Source organism: Palaemon carinicauda, chromosome 1, assembly GCF_036898095.1.
Source record: "Palaemon carinicauda isolate YSFRI2023 chromosome 1, ASM3689809v2, whole genome shotgun sequence".
Taxonomy (NCBI): Eukaryota; Metazoa; Arthropoda; class Malacostraca; order Decapoda; family Palaemonidae; genus Palaemon; species Palaemon carinicauda.
Window position 1 is genome coordinate 16441851 of NC_090725.1, and position 17257 is coordinate 16459107.

The 17257-nt window shown below is 35.3% G+C and overlaps 1 protein-coding gene across 1 annotated transcript in view; it reads right to left on the bottom strand.

Annotated features, from left to right (window-relative positions):
- LOC137647107 (coiled-coil domain-containing protein 137) overlaps nt 1–3187 on the bottom strand; it is an 83275-nt gene extending 80088 nt beyond the window's left edge. Inside the window, exon 1 of the mRNA XM_068380342.1 lies at nt 2996–3187. Within this exon, the coding sequence (XP_068236443.1) occupies nt 2996–3072 (77 nt within the window). The 5' untranslated portion in view covers nt 3073–3187. The remainder of the gene's footprint in view (nt 1–2995) is intronic.
- Nucleotides 3188–17257: the final 14070 nt, after the last annotated feature.

The following is a 17257-nucleotide window of genomic DNA, read 5'->3' on the forward strand; positions in this document are numbered from 1 at the left end:
GTGGAGGAGGCTGACTCCTAGCATGAGTGGTTGAACCCAAGGATTGCGCTTGCTGAGCGGTTGGTGGTGTGGATGGTTGAGCTCGCTGCAGCGAGAGCTGAGGAGACTGACTCATGGACGGGAGAGGTTGTTGTACCTCAGCCAAGAGTTGCACCACTGGTGGAGCAGCAAAGGGAGGCGGAGGAAGAGAGGTATAATCCTCCTGATCCCATAGCAAAGGTTGCCTTAAAGAAGGCGGAGGCTGAACACCACTGGGAACAGCAAACTCAGACCGTGGCTCAACATCGTACGCCTGGCAGGTGGTACTGCGATCAGGCGGAGCAAACGCAGGCGGAGCGAGCGTAGGCGGAGCGAGCGCAGGCGGAGGGAGTGTAGGCGGAGGCGGAGGAGCAACACTCTCAGCCCGACACTCACGCATCAAGTCCGAAAGCTGTGCTTGCATGGACTGTAGTAGAGTCCACTTAGGGTCGACAGTCGAGCTCTGTTGTGGCAGAACCTTACTCCTCTTGGGCGGAGTGCAGTCGACAGATGACTGCGGCGAGTCAGAGCTGAGCCAATGACTGCAACCTGGCTGAGCACTCGCGGACTGGACTCTGCGTTTAAGTGGTCTCGAGACCTGAGACCAACGTTTCTTCCCTGACAGATGATCAGCGGACGAGAAAAAGACGGGCTCAATCGTCTGCGGGTGGGAGTGACGGTCTTTGGAAGACACGCCCGCAACCACCGAGGAAACTTCTGTGCGCCTAACAAGGCCTGCCGAACCCTTATGCCCTTCGACATTGCTTCTCCCCTGGGCATGGGAGCTTGCAAGAGGTCCCGGACTGGGAGGACGACTGGCTCGCACAGAAGAATCCTCACGCACCACACTGGCACTGACACTAGCACTTGGCACTGCACTGACACTAGCACTCGTCACAGCACTGGCACTAACTCCACCCACTGCACTCTTGACCTCAAGTTCCTTAACTTCGGCCATCAGAGACTTATGGTCACTTACCACTGACTCTACTTTATCGCCTAAGGCCTGAATAGCACGCAAAACAACAGACATATCAGGCGGAGGGCAAACAGTAGGTTCGGGGGTAGCCACTACAGGGGTAGGAAAAGGTAGGGGATCATGAGGTGAGGAAAACATTGAAGAGTGAGAAGAACTCCTCCTAACTCTACCTCTCTCTAACTTAGATGAATATTTTAAAAGATGGACAAATTCCAGTTCCGAAAGTCCGGCGCATTCCTCACATCGATTTTCTAACTGACAGGGCCTGTCCCTACAGTCAGAACAAGCGGTGTGAGGATCTACCGAGGCCTTCGGAATACGCCTATTGCAAGACCTACATCGTCTATGGGAGGGGGCTTGCGAAATGTCAGACATCTTGAATCCAAAGAGTTAGCCAAAGGGGTTTCCAAAATCAAGCAAAAGATCGTTAACCGTTAATCAGGACTATATAAAAGCTATCTAGCTAATATAAGAAGGTTTCCAGTAATGCGACAGCCGAAATCTGAGAGAATACTTCACCAATTAGCCGTGAACAAACTCGAAGATCATAAGCGTATCCCAGAACGTCTTGCCGGAAGCACGACAGAGGAATAATTGAGGAGGTGTCAACAAGAAGTACTTGAGTACCTGGCCACAGGTGGCGCTGGTAAGTACACCCCCTTCTAGTATTGTGATAGCTGGCGTATCCCTCCATAGAATTCTGTCGGGCAACGGAGTTGACAGCTACATGATTATCGGGTAAGTTTAATATTGAAAATTGTGTATTAAATTGTGCAGACATACAGGCCTATGTGATAAATAAACATTGATTATAAATAATAATAATATCTGAAAGCTGGTTTAACCCGAAGGGGTCTTCAGCTTATATATGAAACATTGAAAAAATAATTAAACTTGCGCATTTAATTGCAAGGAGGCAAAACGATCATCCAAGAGCATTACAATAGAGTTTGTCCATCATGTGTTTATATGTATATAAGAAATTATAGCATTTGTAACCAAACACAAACACAATGTTTAGGCATGAACTGATAAATATTTGACATTATAATGCAAAACTTTTACATACATTTTGACAATCAAAAATTAAAATACACAAGGTTAGGCTAAATTATCAATATTTGCTTTATAATTATAAACACTCTCTTCATTGGCCCAGTGTTTATCTAATTTTGGACTTAAAAGCATTAAAGGAAAAAACAACGAATTCTGGAAGCAGATTATTCAATGGAAATATATGCCCACTCATGTTCTGGGTTGGCCGACAGTACCAAGTAGTTCACCATATCAATGTATGAAATACTGTGAAAATCCTCAATATTTTGACTGAATGAATTCTGCATCTGGTATGGATCTAGGCCATCAATTAGATAGAGTTTCTGCTTGTAAAAACGCTTATCATCACCCGACAATTGTTTGACAAAGTCGCTCTCATTGTCCATATTCGCTGTAGCAGCTACCATGTTTTCGCTTTGTATGTCCTCCAGCATGGCCGCCAGCGATTCCCAGTGACGTCATTGAAAGGACTCTATAGTAGTCCGGTGTGACGGTCTGAACGATCCCCCGGTCTCAGAATTCTCTTTGACATTGTATAATGGTTCTTTTCCGCCATTAGCTCGCTTCGCTCGCACGAAAATAAAACATCAAGCTCGTATGTACTGGCAAGCGGTAATGTTTAGCTGCGCACGCTAACATTACAGGAAAATAAAACATCAACCTCGTATGCACTGGCTAATGGTAATGTTCGCGTATGCGCAGATTATCAAGGAGATTTCTAAAACCAGGGGATCGTTCAGACCGTCACCCCGCCCCCCCTCCCATAACTCAAAAACTGGATTTCTGCAAAAAATCATTATCAATGACGTTCATCCGCCACAAATTACATTAACAACAGTCTTAGTTTCTATAAATCGTTTACGTTTCGTGTATTGCACTGTTCTATAATTCTACATTAAATCTTACCAGCTACTGGAATAAAACACTTGAGGAGGACCTTACTTATTAAACCGTTCTTCCATTTGTTTATATGGATCCTTAATACCACGATGCTTTTTCTTTGCTGGTCGCCTGGCCATTGTGAATGTATAATACTGCTAAACAAATAAAATTCTAATAATTCAGCGTGAAGCAACAGGATCACACAGAGCACATTTCATTTGGTTCAGAACGTCAGGTGTTGTTAGGAGGCGTTTGCGAAGAGATCTGCCTTTTCATCGGCACCTCCTTAGTGTTCTTCTCTATTCTATTTCTTTGATTTTCTTTGGGATATATATAACTATGTAACTATGTATATATGTATATATATATATATATATATATATATATATATATATATATATATGTATATATATATATATATATATATATATATATATATATATATATATATATATTACCTTAAATACAACATTTCCTACAGTTTTCTTCCTTTCCTCTTCATATGGCTGCTACAATTCTTTTATTTTTTTCTCTCTTCGCCGGGAGAGTAAGAAATTGACGAGTTCTTCTATCTCTGTTTTGCACAGCTTACTTCCTCACTTCGTGTCTTTTTTTTTCATTTAATCTTAAACAGTTAGATCTAGTCTCATTTAATCTTAAAAAGTCAGATCTAATAATAACTGCATCTGGTTTGTTTTCATAAAAAAAAAATCTTCTTTTACTTGACCTTTTCTTGTGCAAATATTTCTAAACTACTTTTTTTCTTTTATCTCTTCCTTTCATTTTTTACTATCTACTTCTCTAATCTTTACCTTAGCTTCTTTCCTTCCCTTTCTCCTAAATGCCATTTAGTTGAATCCTATCTAAATTTTTCATCCATTTCCTAGTCTCTTTCATCCATATATCACTTTGATATTTTTTTCCAAGATTTTCTCCAGCATATCATTTCTTCCTTCTTCTATCCCTTTCACAAACCTTAGCATTCCTAGTCTTCATTTTATATATTATTGTATTTCCCCTCCCCCCCCCCACCCTCCCCCGACGAGTAGCTACAGCTAATACACTTGAAAATGTGAGTTGGGTAAAGTTTGACAACAAAAAAAGATATGGGAGCTCAATTTTATCAAAGTAATTATCATACTAATGCCCGAGGTGATAATGGTACTTTTAACAATTACTTCGATGATAATCATATGGTACAATATTATTAGTTAATACTGATATAATCTATTTTCATATTATAACCAGAAAATACTTATTTCAATGATATGAACAGGATTTACTAAATGAGTCAAGGAATGTTATTCTGATCAGCATTAGTCTCACAAGAGCATGGTCAAGAAATTAAACATATAAGTTGCTATTATCAAATATACCATTGTTATTGCCTAGCTTCACAGGCCACGAAAATGTAAACAAACTTCATTCTTTTTATGCAAGAAAAATATCACGTGTAAAGTCAATTCAACAAAATTAAGGAAACTTGGAATGATAGTAGAATAAAAGGCAAGAGAAAGATATATAAGAATTTTCACGAAATAATCTAATGATCGCAAAGCAGAAGGTATACCATTAGTAAATAAGAACAATATACATTTTTCTAATCATGTGTGGTAAAAATAAACCTGTTTATACTATCCTGTCGTTCATAGGGGGTGTGATGTATATACCTTTTTAGTTAACACAAGTGTTTTTTTTTTTTTTTTTTTTTTTTTTTTTTTTTTTTTTTTTTTTTTTTTTTTTTTACAGGGTATAACTGCAGTGGAATTGTTAACTGAATAAAACCTTAGTTCTGGATACACCGGGTTTACTTCAAATGTATCAAGGAAGGGCACATATTTATCAATGAAGAACACTGATTATGCTCATCTTTATCTAAAGAGGATATTTGTAATAAGGTTAAACAATTTAGATTATTCCTAAACAAATTGTAATGGAACAACATCACTACCCTCAAATTACAGTAGTTCAAAAGTGTAGGGCAAGAGTATATGGACAATATTTGGCCTGAATCTGATAATAAAAAAAGAATCCAAATCATAAATCATTATAACAGAAAATGTTGAAATTTAGTTAAAAAAAAAAAAAAAAAAAAAAAAAAAAAAAAAAAAAAAAACCTGGTATGTCTGATCATATACTGACACAAAAGCTCATGGAAAGTTGCAGGTTATAAATGGAAAAAAAAATAAATGTATCCACTTGCTTAACAATGACAACATCTAAAAACGGGATACTGTTATTTTCTTCATTTTCTATAATAAATTTTGTAAATGGTACCAATGAGATGATAATTGAAGCAAAACTATTAAGATTAGAATTTTCTTCTAGAATACCCAAAACACCGTCAACGAAACCTTACCAAACAATTTGGAAGGACCAGACTAAATAAACTCCGTATGCAAGCTATGTTGGATAAAAAAGGGGACAAAGGATTGCCATAGCCATATCAAACACTTATTCATAGTAAACACTATTAAAATAAGTTTAAATATTAGCAAACAGACATACAAGTTCAATAACATTATGGGTTGGTAAAGGTAGCCCATACAAATCTAAAATACCAGACAGAAAATTCAGCAAATCATCAACAGTTACCTTTGTAAATAAGGAAATAGCATAAAAACTGACCAATCTGTGGTTAGACGTTTAGTTCACATTTTGTAATTTGTCAAAAAGATCAACTAAAATCAGAGAAAGTATTTTAGCTAAATAGTTTAATGATTTATAATAAAAAGATCCTGTTGCATAAATAATTGGTTATATTGGGTTTCCTGGTATATGGATTTTAATTAAACCATATAAATAAGGTAATGATGGTCCAGTAAAAGCCAAAGAATCATTTAATGATTTTTCTTGTTTTAGAAAATATTTTAAGTTTTGTTAAAATCTCCGATAACATCATCAAATGGATTAACTGCTAGCTTGAAGTAGGTAGAACCATCTGATAGAAGTAAATTTTTTTTTCTAGATATGCGGTTTTGTTCATTATAACTAAAACATTAGCATTGACTTTTTTTAATATGTAAATCACTGTCATTTTATAATCATTTGAAGACTGTATTAGTTCATAGAAAAAATTAAACAACGAATCATAAACTTAGTTTGCCATTTCATGAATTTTTAGATGTCATGCTCATTTAAAAAAAAAAAAAAAAAAAAAACTAGCTATTAAGGTAGTGATTGAATATAGTTGTATTTTAACAAATATAATGATTAAGAATAATTCTGGAAATTATCCTTGATCAGATTGTGAATTGTTATATGTCGGCTAAATATCCAAAGTCATTTCTGTCAGAATAAAACAGCATAAGGTGGCTGTCTCTTGAGGATCTCTTATAATGCTTTGGCATCCCACTAGCTGGGGTTTAGTCATAGAATCGACTGGTCAGAAACGAGTAAAACAATCCATGTTAACAACTATACAAAAAGAAACATAAATTAATCTTTTTTGATTGCTTTTACCAAAGTTCAAAATTTAATCTTAAGCCCTGGTCTGTTTTCTGTTAATCTTGCATTATCCTCTTTTCTAAAAATCTAACTAATCTGGAATTATCAAGAAACTGAGAGTTGAGGGATCAAATTCTCCTGTAAACATACGATCTCTTTGTATACGTATTCTCATTGTGAGAACGTCAATGTCATTAATAGGTCGAAAGTATTAACCCCAATCAAGTCTTTTCATCTTCCCTTCGTGGCTATAATACATATTTTATGCTCATCACGTGACAGCTTTCGTGATTTCTACACATACGCATACACACACACACACACACACACACACACACATATATATATATATATATATGAATATATATATATATATATATATATATATATATATATATATATACTTCCATTAGTTGCAGTATACGTATACACACACACGCACACACACACACACACACATATATATATATATATATATATATATATATATATATATATATATATATATATATATATATATACATATATATATATATATATATATATATATATATATATATATATATATTAATTGTTCTGTACATATACATATATGCATATACAGTATGTGTGTATACAATATCTATCTATCTATATATATCTATATATATGTATATTTACATACATATACATATATATATATATATATATATATATATATATATATATATATATATATAATTTATATATATAATGTGTGTATGTGTGTGTAATGAAAATAATGTAAGTACACGCACGGGTTCAACCCTTCCAATTCCATTCCCCCATCTTAACTAAAATCTGCTGGTTCGGCAATTTGTGGTAGATTGTGGTTTCCAAGTATACTGTACCGGTCGGGGTACTCCCTCTCATCCGGATATGACTACTCCCTCTCCTTCCTGCCGCTTAGAGTGACCAGCGACAGACATTTTTTCTTTATCATATAGGGCAGGATAAGTAAATTTAATGTGATGTTTAATGAGAATACAGACAATAAATAAGGGTTTTGGATAAACCTCTAGAGATTGTTAATCAATATACGTACTTAGGACAGACAGTAAGTGTTTCCCCAGAATATGAGGCTGAAATTACTAGAAGGACAATCATATGATGAAGAGCTATGAACAGTAAAAATGAAGTTTTTTCTCTAAAAAAAGAAATATTTAATCATATGGCCCTACCAGTATTCAGAAACTTGGAGCCTTACTAAAGCCTTGGAATATGAGCGAGTTTTAACTCAAAGAGCTATGGAAAGAATAATGGTGGGAATAATAACAAGAAACAGAAGAAGGGCAACGTGGATACGAAAACAAACTAAAGTATATATATATATATATATATATATATATATATATATATATATATATATATATATGTATATATATATATATATATATATATATATATATGTGTGTGTGTGTGTGTGTGTGTGTGTATGCATACAATTTTTTTCAGTTTACACATTTTGTTGTTTCTTTAAGGTCCGGTTTTCCAACAAAGCGCTACAGTAGGACCAACTCTCTTATTTTCACTCACAAGCACTGGAAACAGAATTCTCTGAGTTGCACCATGTCCCCAGTTCATGTTAACAAATATACAATATTACCTCATTTAACAGCAAAAATAAAAATTCGAATTCAAATTCTTTGTAACTGTAAGATAATGAATTTATTTGAAGTTATCACAGTCAAAAATAATATTAATGCCGAATACTTTTTTTTGTATATTATATTTAGCTGTTTTCTCTTGCTTGTCTGAATAGCATTATAAAACATTAGAATTTTTATTATAGATCAGTAATTGCAGCTGCTCTCCTTAACTTCTCATACAAAGCTTTGAAACAGCTGGAAGTTGAATCCTAACAACAATCAAAGTATGATTGTAAGTGGGTCGAGGACACTGACTCCTCAACATCTAGATCTCTGCATTGATAATATTTCTTTTAATTCTATGCGACTCTGTAAACTGTAGGTGTGATTCTTAATTGGAAAGTTACTTTTGAGAACCATATTTGATCGGTTTCTTCTTCTATTGCACAAAACTTTGGCTTATTGAGTAAGTCTTTTAAGAGTTTTCGGTGATCAGTCTGTCCTAAAGAAATGTTTTAATTCTTCCATTCTGCCTTATTTCGAGTATTGTTATCCTGTCTGGTCTTCAGTTGCTGCCTCTCATCTTAATTTGCTTGGGCAAAAATTGTATCGATTAAATTTCTTACTCCTGATCTAGATATTAATATCTGACAACGTCGTTCAGTTAGTTCTTTATTCATGTTGCATAATTTTGAAAATCCTTTGCATTCAAATCTTCCAAGACTGCATCTTCCTGTACGTAGAATTAGGCATGCAGTTAATTTTAACACCCGTGCCTCAATACTATACATTCATCTAGGAGTTCAATTCCTATTGTGACTAGATTGTGGAATTATTTTCCTAATTAGCCATTTGAATCGCTGGATCTTCAGCAGTTCAAACTTGCAGCGAATGTTTTTATGTTGAACAGGCTGATGTAAATCTCTCATCATAGCCTATATATATCAGATAAATTTATATACGTTACTTGTCATATAGTTTTTTTTTTATTTCCTTATTCCCTTTCCTCACTGGGGTATTTTCTCCGATGGAGCCCTTGGTCAAGAAGACATAAAGAGGGTTAGCTCCTTCAAATATCTTGATTCTGTAATGCGCGAAAATGTAAACGTTGACGCAGAAGTCAGTCATAGAATTCAGTGTGCATGGATGAATTGGAGAAAGTTATCAAGGATACTTTGTGATAGGAGATCAGTGCAAAGGTTAAAGGAAAGGTTTATAAAAATTTTGTTAGACCAGCCATGCTCTATCAGGGCAGAGACTTGGCCAATAAAGAAAGAGCAAGAAAGATAAATGGGAGTGGCCGAGATGAGAATGCTAAAGTGAATGTGTGGTGTCACAAAAAAAGATAAGATCCGGAATGAATTAATCAGGGGGACAGTCAAAGCATTAGAGATTTATAAGAAAACTCAGGAAAGAAGACAGAAATTATTTGGTCATGTTATGAGGAGAGAAGATGAACACGTATGTAAATGGGTTATGAACATGAAGATGGAGGGCAGAAGAAGAATGGGAAGGCCAAAGTTCAGGTGGAAAGATAAATTATTGAAGGGCATGAAGGAAAAGGGTCTAAGAGAAAAAGATTTACAGGACAGAGGAAGATGGAGAAGGCTGATTAGCAACAGCGACCCTATGTAGAAATGGGAAAAGCTGATGGCAAAGAAAATGAAGGAACCCTTGGGTTTATAGCATCCTGTTCTTCCAACTAGGATTGTAGCTTATATAATAATAATAATAATAATAATGATAATAATAATAATGATAATAATAATAATAATCATCATCATCATCATCTCCTATGCCTATTGACGCAAAGGGCTTCCGTTAGATTTCGACAGTCGTCTCTATCTTGAGCTTTTAATTCATTATACTTCTCCATTCATCATCTCCTACTTCGCGCTTCATAGTCCTCAGCCCTGTATGCTTGGTTTTTCCAACTTTTCTAGTGCCTTGTGGAGCCCAGTTAAACGTTTGGTGAACTAATCTCTCTTAAAGAGTGCGAAGAGCATGTCCAAACCATCTCCATCCAGCCCTCATCATGATCTCATTCATATATAGCACTCGGCTAATCTCTCTTATAGTTTCATTTCTAATCCTGTCCTGCCATTAAATCCCAATATCCTTCTGAGGGTTTTGTTCTCAAATCTCCTAAATCTATTAGAAATTGCTTCATTGTCATACCATGACTCATGTCCATATAGTAACACCGATCTCATTTGATTTCCAATTTTTACTTAAGCTAACCATTGTCTGATTTGCTTTTTTTTCAATCTTTCGCGAAACTCTAATTCTAAAGACCCTGTATTGGCGATCATAGTTCCTAAATACGTGAATGATTCTGCCTCACTAATCCTTTCTCCTTTTAATGATATATCATCTTCCATTGCATATTCTTTTCTCATTACCTCTTTCTTTCTTCTATTTATCTTGAACCAAACCTTGTGTGATATTTCATGCATTCTGGTAAGCAAGCATTGCAAATCCTGTAGTGTTGTGCTAATAAGGACAGCATCATCAGCATACTCTAGGTCTGCTAATTTCCTATTACCAATCCAGTCCAATCCTTCTCCACCATCTCCGAATGTTATCCGCATTACAAAATCCATGAGGAGGATAAACAACATAGGTGACAACACATTCCCTTGGAGTACTCTGCTGTTCACTGGAAATTCATTTGATAAGACTCCATGAACATTAACTTTGCACTTGCTATGCTCATGAACAGACTTAATCAAATTCACATATTTAAGAAGAATTCCATAACATCGTAGGAGTCTCCACAAAATTGGCCGGTGCACACTATCAAAGACGTTTTCATAGTCCACAAATGCTATCAAAAGTGGATCTCTATATTCTATGCATTGCTGTGCAACATGTCTCAAAATGAAAATTTGGTCAGTGTAACTTCTACCTTTTCAGAAGCCATACTAAATATTTTCATAACAACTGAGTAAGTATTATGCCTCTTTAATTATTGTAAACTGTTAGGTCTCTTTTTTGCCATTTTCACAATAATAATAATCCAGTTTGAGCTAATTTCTTGTTTCTTTCTAAAAGAGTTGATACATTACATGAAACCCGGAGGATATTTTATAGTTTCGTAATATTCACCAAAATTTCCAGACTTTTCCATCAGTTTTGTAGTGATCTTTTTTCTCATTGCAAATTAGCAAGTTTTATCTGAAAAGTCGCTACACTTTTATCACCCTTACCACGGATGGCTTTAAGAATTTCAAGGACACGTATAAGAATGATATGAGTTGAGCCACTTGCAAAAATCTCCTGAAATAAAACTTCTATTCTTCATTGATTTAGAGAATAGATGTGAGAGAAAATTTCTTTCAACCGTTACATTGATTACATGTTCCTATTATAAACTTTGCAAAGTAACAGCCATCTACCTTGGTGACTCATTAGTAGGAAAAGTTTCCTCTGTGGAAATAAGAAGAATTGCAAAAAACTGGACATCAAGGCAATTATCATTATCACTACCAAGATGGCTGGTGGGATATAGTGAGAAAAGAGGGTAACGGAAAAAAAAAGGGCTTGCGACGGAGAGGGGGAACCGAGTGTAGGGGAACGGTAATTGGTTGAGAGACGTGGTCGAGACTCGTGGTGAAAGATGTTAAAATTCACTTACCAAGATTAGGCCAGTCAACGTTCAGTACTAAAGGAGAGTCTTGAATGAGGTGAGATAACCAATCAGAATGTTTGGGGGATTGATTTAATGATATACCCAGTCATTGGAATTGCCAGAAGATTCAATAATATCGAATCGAAGATAAGGGAAAGCTTAGAATAAGAGGCTTTAATCGTTAAATGGCACGAGAGAGAGAGAGAGAGAGAGAGAGAGAGAGAGAGAGAGAGACCAGGAAAATTCTAACCAATGGATTATGATTATGATTTTAATTCGTGCAATTCACGAATCATAGAAATTAATTATATGATAAACATTAGATAAAAAAGTTCAGAGAGAGAGAGAGAGAGAGAGAGAGAGAGAGAGAGAGAGAGAGAGAGAGAGAGAGAGAGAGAGAGAGCTGTGATTGCGCGAAGGGGGACTTTAAAATATTCAGCACAAAATGAAATCTTGTTTTCCAGACCGGTGGTCTATTTGTCAACCGATAACGAATCGGGGGCGATTAGCGCATCCCGATATTATTGAGGGGAACCGTCTTGGTTGCGTTTAAAACAGAGCCTAATTGAGGTGTCTTCTTAATTATGGTTTTAGTAAATAACTCGGGGACTTTGGGAGCGCGCTTCTCCCCTCTTTATAGCCTACTGCAAGAAAAGGGGAACAACGCAAAATGCCAATTCAGCATAAACTTATTATTACACACTAAAGGAGAGAGAGAGAGAGAGAGAGAGAGAGAGAGAGAGAGAGAGAGAGAGAGAGAGAGAGAGAGAGAGAGAGAGAGAGAGTGCTGTTAAGGCACGGTCACCATGCTTTAAAAAGGACATTGCTGAAATGGAAAAGGTCCCAAGGAAGATGACTAAAATGGTACTTGAATGAAAGAATTTGTCATCTGAAACAAGATGCAGAAAACTAAGAATTACATCGCTCCAGCCACGAAGACTTCGAGGTGACCTGATCGAATGTAAATATGAAAGAATATCTTGAATTTAATACTAATAACACACACACGAATAACTGTAAACTAAAAAAAAGAGGACGTGTTAGAACTGCGACAAGAGCAAATGCGTTTAGTATACAAGTTGTAAATCCCTGGAATAACCTCCCTGAAAATGTTGTGGGTGCTCATCCAATATGTGCTTTTAAGAGTGGATTAGATGATCGCTGGAATACGAGCAATATGGCTGTTCATAACTTGTGGTAAAGTTTTGTGATAGTATGATTAAGCCAATATCTGTTACTGAATTTATTATGATGTAGTTTATGATAAGGGAAACAAAGTAACTATAGAGACAGAAAGCCTGTATTCAATTGAATACGTTATTTGAGTTGTAGTGTCGAACTGGTTACAACTACAAAAATAAAGTATCAAAGGCCAACGCTTAGTAATATAACTTAAGGTAGGACTCAAAAAGACTAAGTCTTATTCACTCACTGATATATAATAGGTAAATGTCAAATAGGTAAGAGAGAGAGAGAGAGAGAGAGAGAGAGAGAGAGAGAGAGAGAGAGAGAGAGAGAGAGAGAGAGAGAGAGAGAGAGAGAGAGTTTTATTTAATTTGGATTATTATTATCATTTGCTGAGTTGGAAAAGCAGGATGCTATAAGCTCAGGGACCCCAACAGGAAAAATAGCCTAGTGAGGAAAGGAAACCAAGAAAAATGAAATATTTTAAGAACAGTAATAACATTAGAATAAATGTTTAGTAATATTCTTATACCTTATTCTCTTTTTTTTACTTCGAGTTTGCCATTCCCTCACAATTTCATAGGATATCCGAAAGGTCTGTCCTACCAAAAGGTAATCCAGAACTAACAATATATAATGAAATTTAATATAAACTTGACGCTTTCTTATTGATTTGAATTATTCTGTCTATGAAATGAGATGTAGCCAAATGGTTAACATTTCCTCATATCAATAATATGTATTTTGCGCCTCAAAAATTAAAAAGAAATAGAGCCAGAATAAAGGGGTAATCCATAAAAAAAAAAGCCAATTTTGTAAAAGAATAAAATTAACTCAAGGAAAGTTCCAGTACAGGATAGATGACTGATGCACGGTGATCCAGTGATTATAAACTGAAATTCTTTGTAGGTGTAGAATAGCAGTGATAACGACATAGGGTGATTTAGTAAAACAAACACCCACGTTTACTTAGAGGAACTGGAAAATCTTTCCTTAATCTTTTTGGTCAGTCTTTATTTTGACACGTATGACCCGAAAACAGCTGCGTTCGACCGTTGATTTCCAGCCAATTATCCTATGAACTGGCTGATGAAAACTGGATGTTTAGATTTAAACGGGGGAGAAAAGAAGAAGTCGTCTTCTTAGCTATCTATAAAGGTGAATAAAAAAGAAAAAAAAAACAGATAAAGGAGATAAATGAAGTAGATCTAGTTATCCGTGTGAACACAACGTCTTTCTAAAATCATGCCAGAAAGGTTTAGTTTATTTGTTAGACTATAGTAGAATATCACAAGGATATAATCATGACCACTAGACCCAACTATGGAAGTCAGTCTAGTGTAAGCAACCGTGTAGGCCAGTCAGACTTGCCTACCAAAAGCAAAGGCTATCCGTTTAGATGAAAGGACCTAAGCATACACCAGGAGCACACATGGAAGCTATTACGTATACTCTTGGAAAAACTATATGAATAGATTTAGAATTTCACAAAAAATGTAACTTATCTTTTCTCATTTGTTTCTATTTATAGACAAACTGATGCAAGAATATTGTTATGTAATTTTTATTCTTTAATTTCTTCCTTTCGTTTCCTGAAAATTTCCGATTTCACTTTATTTTCTGTTTTTTTTTTTTTTTTTTTTTTTTTTTTTTTTTTCATTCATAAGTATCTCGTTGTTTGGTTTTAGCTTATATTTATATTTTTGTACTTTCTTTAATATGTGATGTGAAGTAGAAGAATGTAAAGAAAGTAGAGGTAAGGGACATAGGACCGCTGCAAATACCCTTAATTAATACCTACACTGCACCGAAAGAGGTATAATGATGACACGATCCCATACGTGGTATTTATTTTGCTCATTCTTCGTTTACCCTCTTTCTTTGTTCCGTGTAACTTAATGTTTATTACAATTCTTAAGATTTATTGTCTTTTCTTTTCTTCTATATTTTCCAGTAACTTTTTATTCTTGTCCCGTTTGACTTCTTGTGTTACCTTTTCGTAGAGTTTATTTCCTTCTTTATCACTTCTTGTGCTTCTTTCTTCCCTTAGTGAGATTTATGATCCAGCGTTCCTTTTACTGTTGTGTCTTTTAACATTTTCCTTCTGGTTTAGTTCCTTCCTTTTATTTAATCCTGTTCTTATTTCATCAGTCTACCAGGGTTGGTTCTGTGATTTTCTTCTCAGATAGCCAACAATCTTCTTACATACCTATGAAAATTTCTCTTCTGCTACGTCTCTCATTTGCTAGTACATACCTTTTCTTCAGTCTATTAAGTCTGTTATTTTATGATTTACTCTTATAATGCACTTCTTTAATCTTTCTTCATCTTGCTAGAGAGTTCTTGGGTCCTTTTTTTTTCTGGTCAGGCAGTACCACATTAGATCCCTATCTCAGCTTACGGCTCTTTTGCCCTTTGACCATACATACACCAAATAATCTGGCTTATTCTATCCACATTCTCCTGTCCTCATAGACCTAACGATACCAAGATTACCAAACAATTCCTCTTCGCTCAAGGGATTAAATACTGCAATGCAATTTTTTAGAGGCTACTTTCCTCTTGGTGATGGTAGAAGAGACTATTTAGCTATGGTAATTAGCTCTTCTAGGAGAAGGATACTCCAAAATCAAACCATTGTTTTCTAGTCTTACGTAGTGTCATAGCTTCTGTACCATGGTCTTCCACTGTCTTGGGGTAGAGGGTACACTCGTGTACGCTGTTTTATCTTATTTCTCTTGCTTTTATTATTTGTATAGTTTATATATGAAATCATAATTTAATGTTGTTACTGTTCTAAAAATATTTAATTTGATTGTTTATTACTTCTCTTGTAGTTTATCTATTTCCTTGTTTCCTGTCCTCACTGGATTGTTTTTCTCTGTTGGAGCCCTTGGGCTTATAACAACTTGCATTTCCAACTAGGGTTATAGCTTAACTTTTAATGATAATAATAATATGAAACATATAACGTGTTCCCCTATTTTATAGCTATTATTTTGCTCTGTTCTGTTTTAGAGTTGACTACATGTAGTAGCCTAATTATAGTCAGGTGACCCGACTATAAACTGAGATTTTGATTATTAATTTTTCCTCATCTATCATCATTTCCTTTTTTTTTTCTATACAACTCCTCATTGACGAAATGTCTCTTATGTGTAGCATATTTGTTGTAATTTTCCCCAATTCATAATCGTTCATTCAGTCTGCAATCATTTATTATCTATTACTTGATGAATTGTCAGCTATAGAAAACGCGTGCATGTCTTAGAGAAAATGAACTCAACGTAGCCTAAACTTCGATAATTATTTGATCAGCTTATGAAATTTGGAAGGGATCCAAAGGAGTTCAGAAAAGCATATTACACAAAAATAATATTGATTCAGATACAAACATTTAATTCTAAACCTTCTGAAATGATTAAATAGTATTTTTCCTTTTTACACTACCGGAATTTATCAGAGACTTCATCGATTTGTTACTATGGCTGGAAAATTGGGAAGGTATTTGAACCGCCGGACACAGGTTAGCTCATGGGTAGGAAAATAGAGTTTCATTTACTCAATCCTATCTTTATAAATACAAGGGATGTGGTCTAACCTGCAATAGCTCCACCTAACCTTGTTAATTTCAGTGTATTCTTACCGAGGCTGCTGAACCGCTGACATTCCCCTATAATGACCTGTCCCCCGTTATTATTATTATTATTATTATTATTATTATTATTATTATTATTATTATTATTATTATTGCTTGCTAGGCTACAACCCTAGTTGGAAAAGCAAGATGCTATAATCCCAGGGGCTCCAACAGTGAAAATAGCCCAGTGAGGAAAGGAAACAAGGAAAAATAAAGAATTTTAAGAAGCGTAACATTAAAATAACTATCTCCTATATAAACTATATAAACTTCAACAAAACAAAAGGAAGAGAAATAAGATAGAATAGTGTACCTGAGTGTACGCTCAAGCAAGAGAACTCAAACCTAAGACAGTGGAAGACTATGATACAGAGACTATGGCACCACCTAAGACTAGAGAACAATGGTTTGATTTTGGAGTGTCCTTCTCCTAGAAGAGTTGCTTACCATAGCTAAAGAGTCTCTTCTACCCTTAACAAGAGGAAAGTGGACATTGAACAATTAGTGCAGAAAGGATAGTTGGCGGGTTTGTTCGCCGTTTTAAAACTACTCACTGCTATGAATTGATAGTTGACTGTTACTTTGTTTCCAACAATTCAGATATAGTAATCATTGGCAAGAACGCAGTCAATCATTTTAAAGGGGAGGGGTGTAGGGAGAGGTTGATATACCTAAGACAATGCTTCCCAACCTTTTTTAGATGATTACCCCAAAATTTTATTTCCAACTAATCAGTTACCCCATTGCTACTCTCTTTGCATTGATTTAATCCGGTAACATCGGATGTTTTTTTTTTGCAGCCACCTGATGAA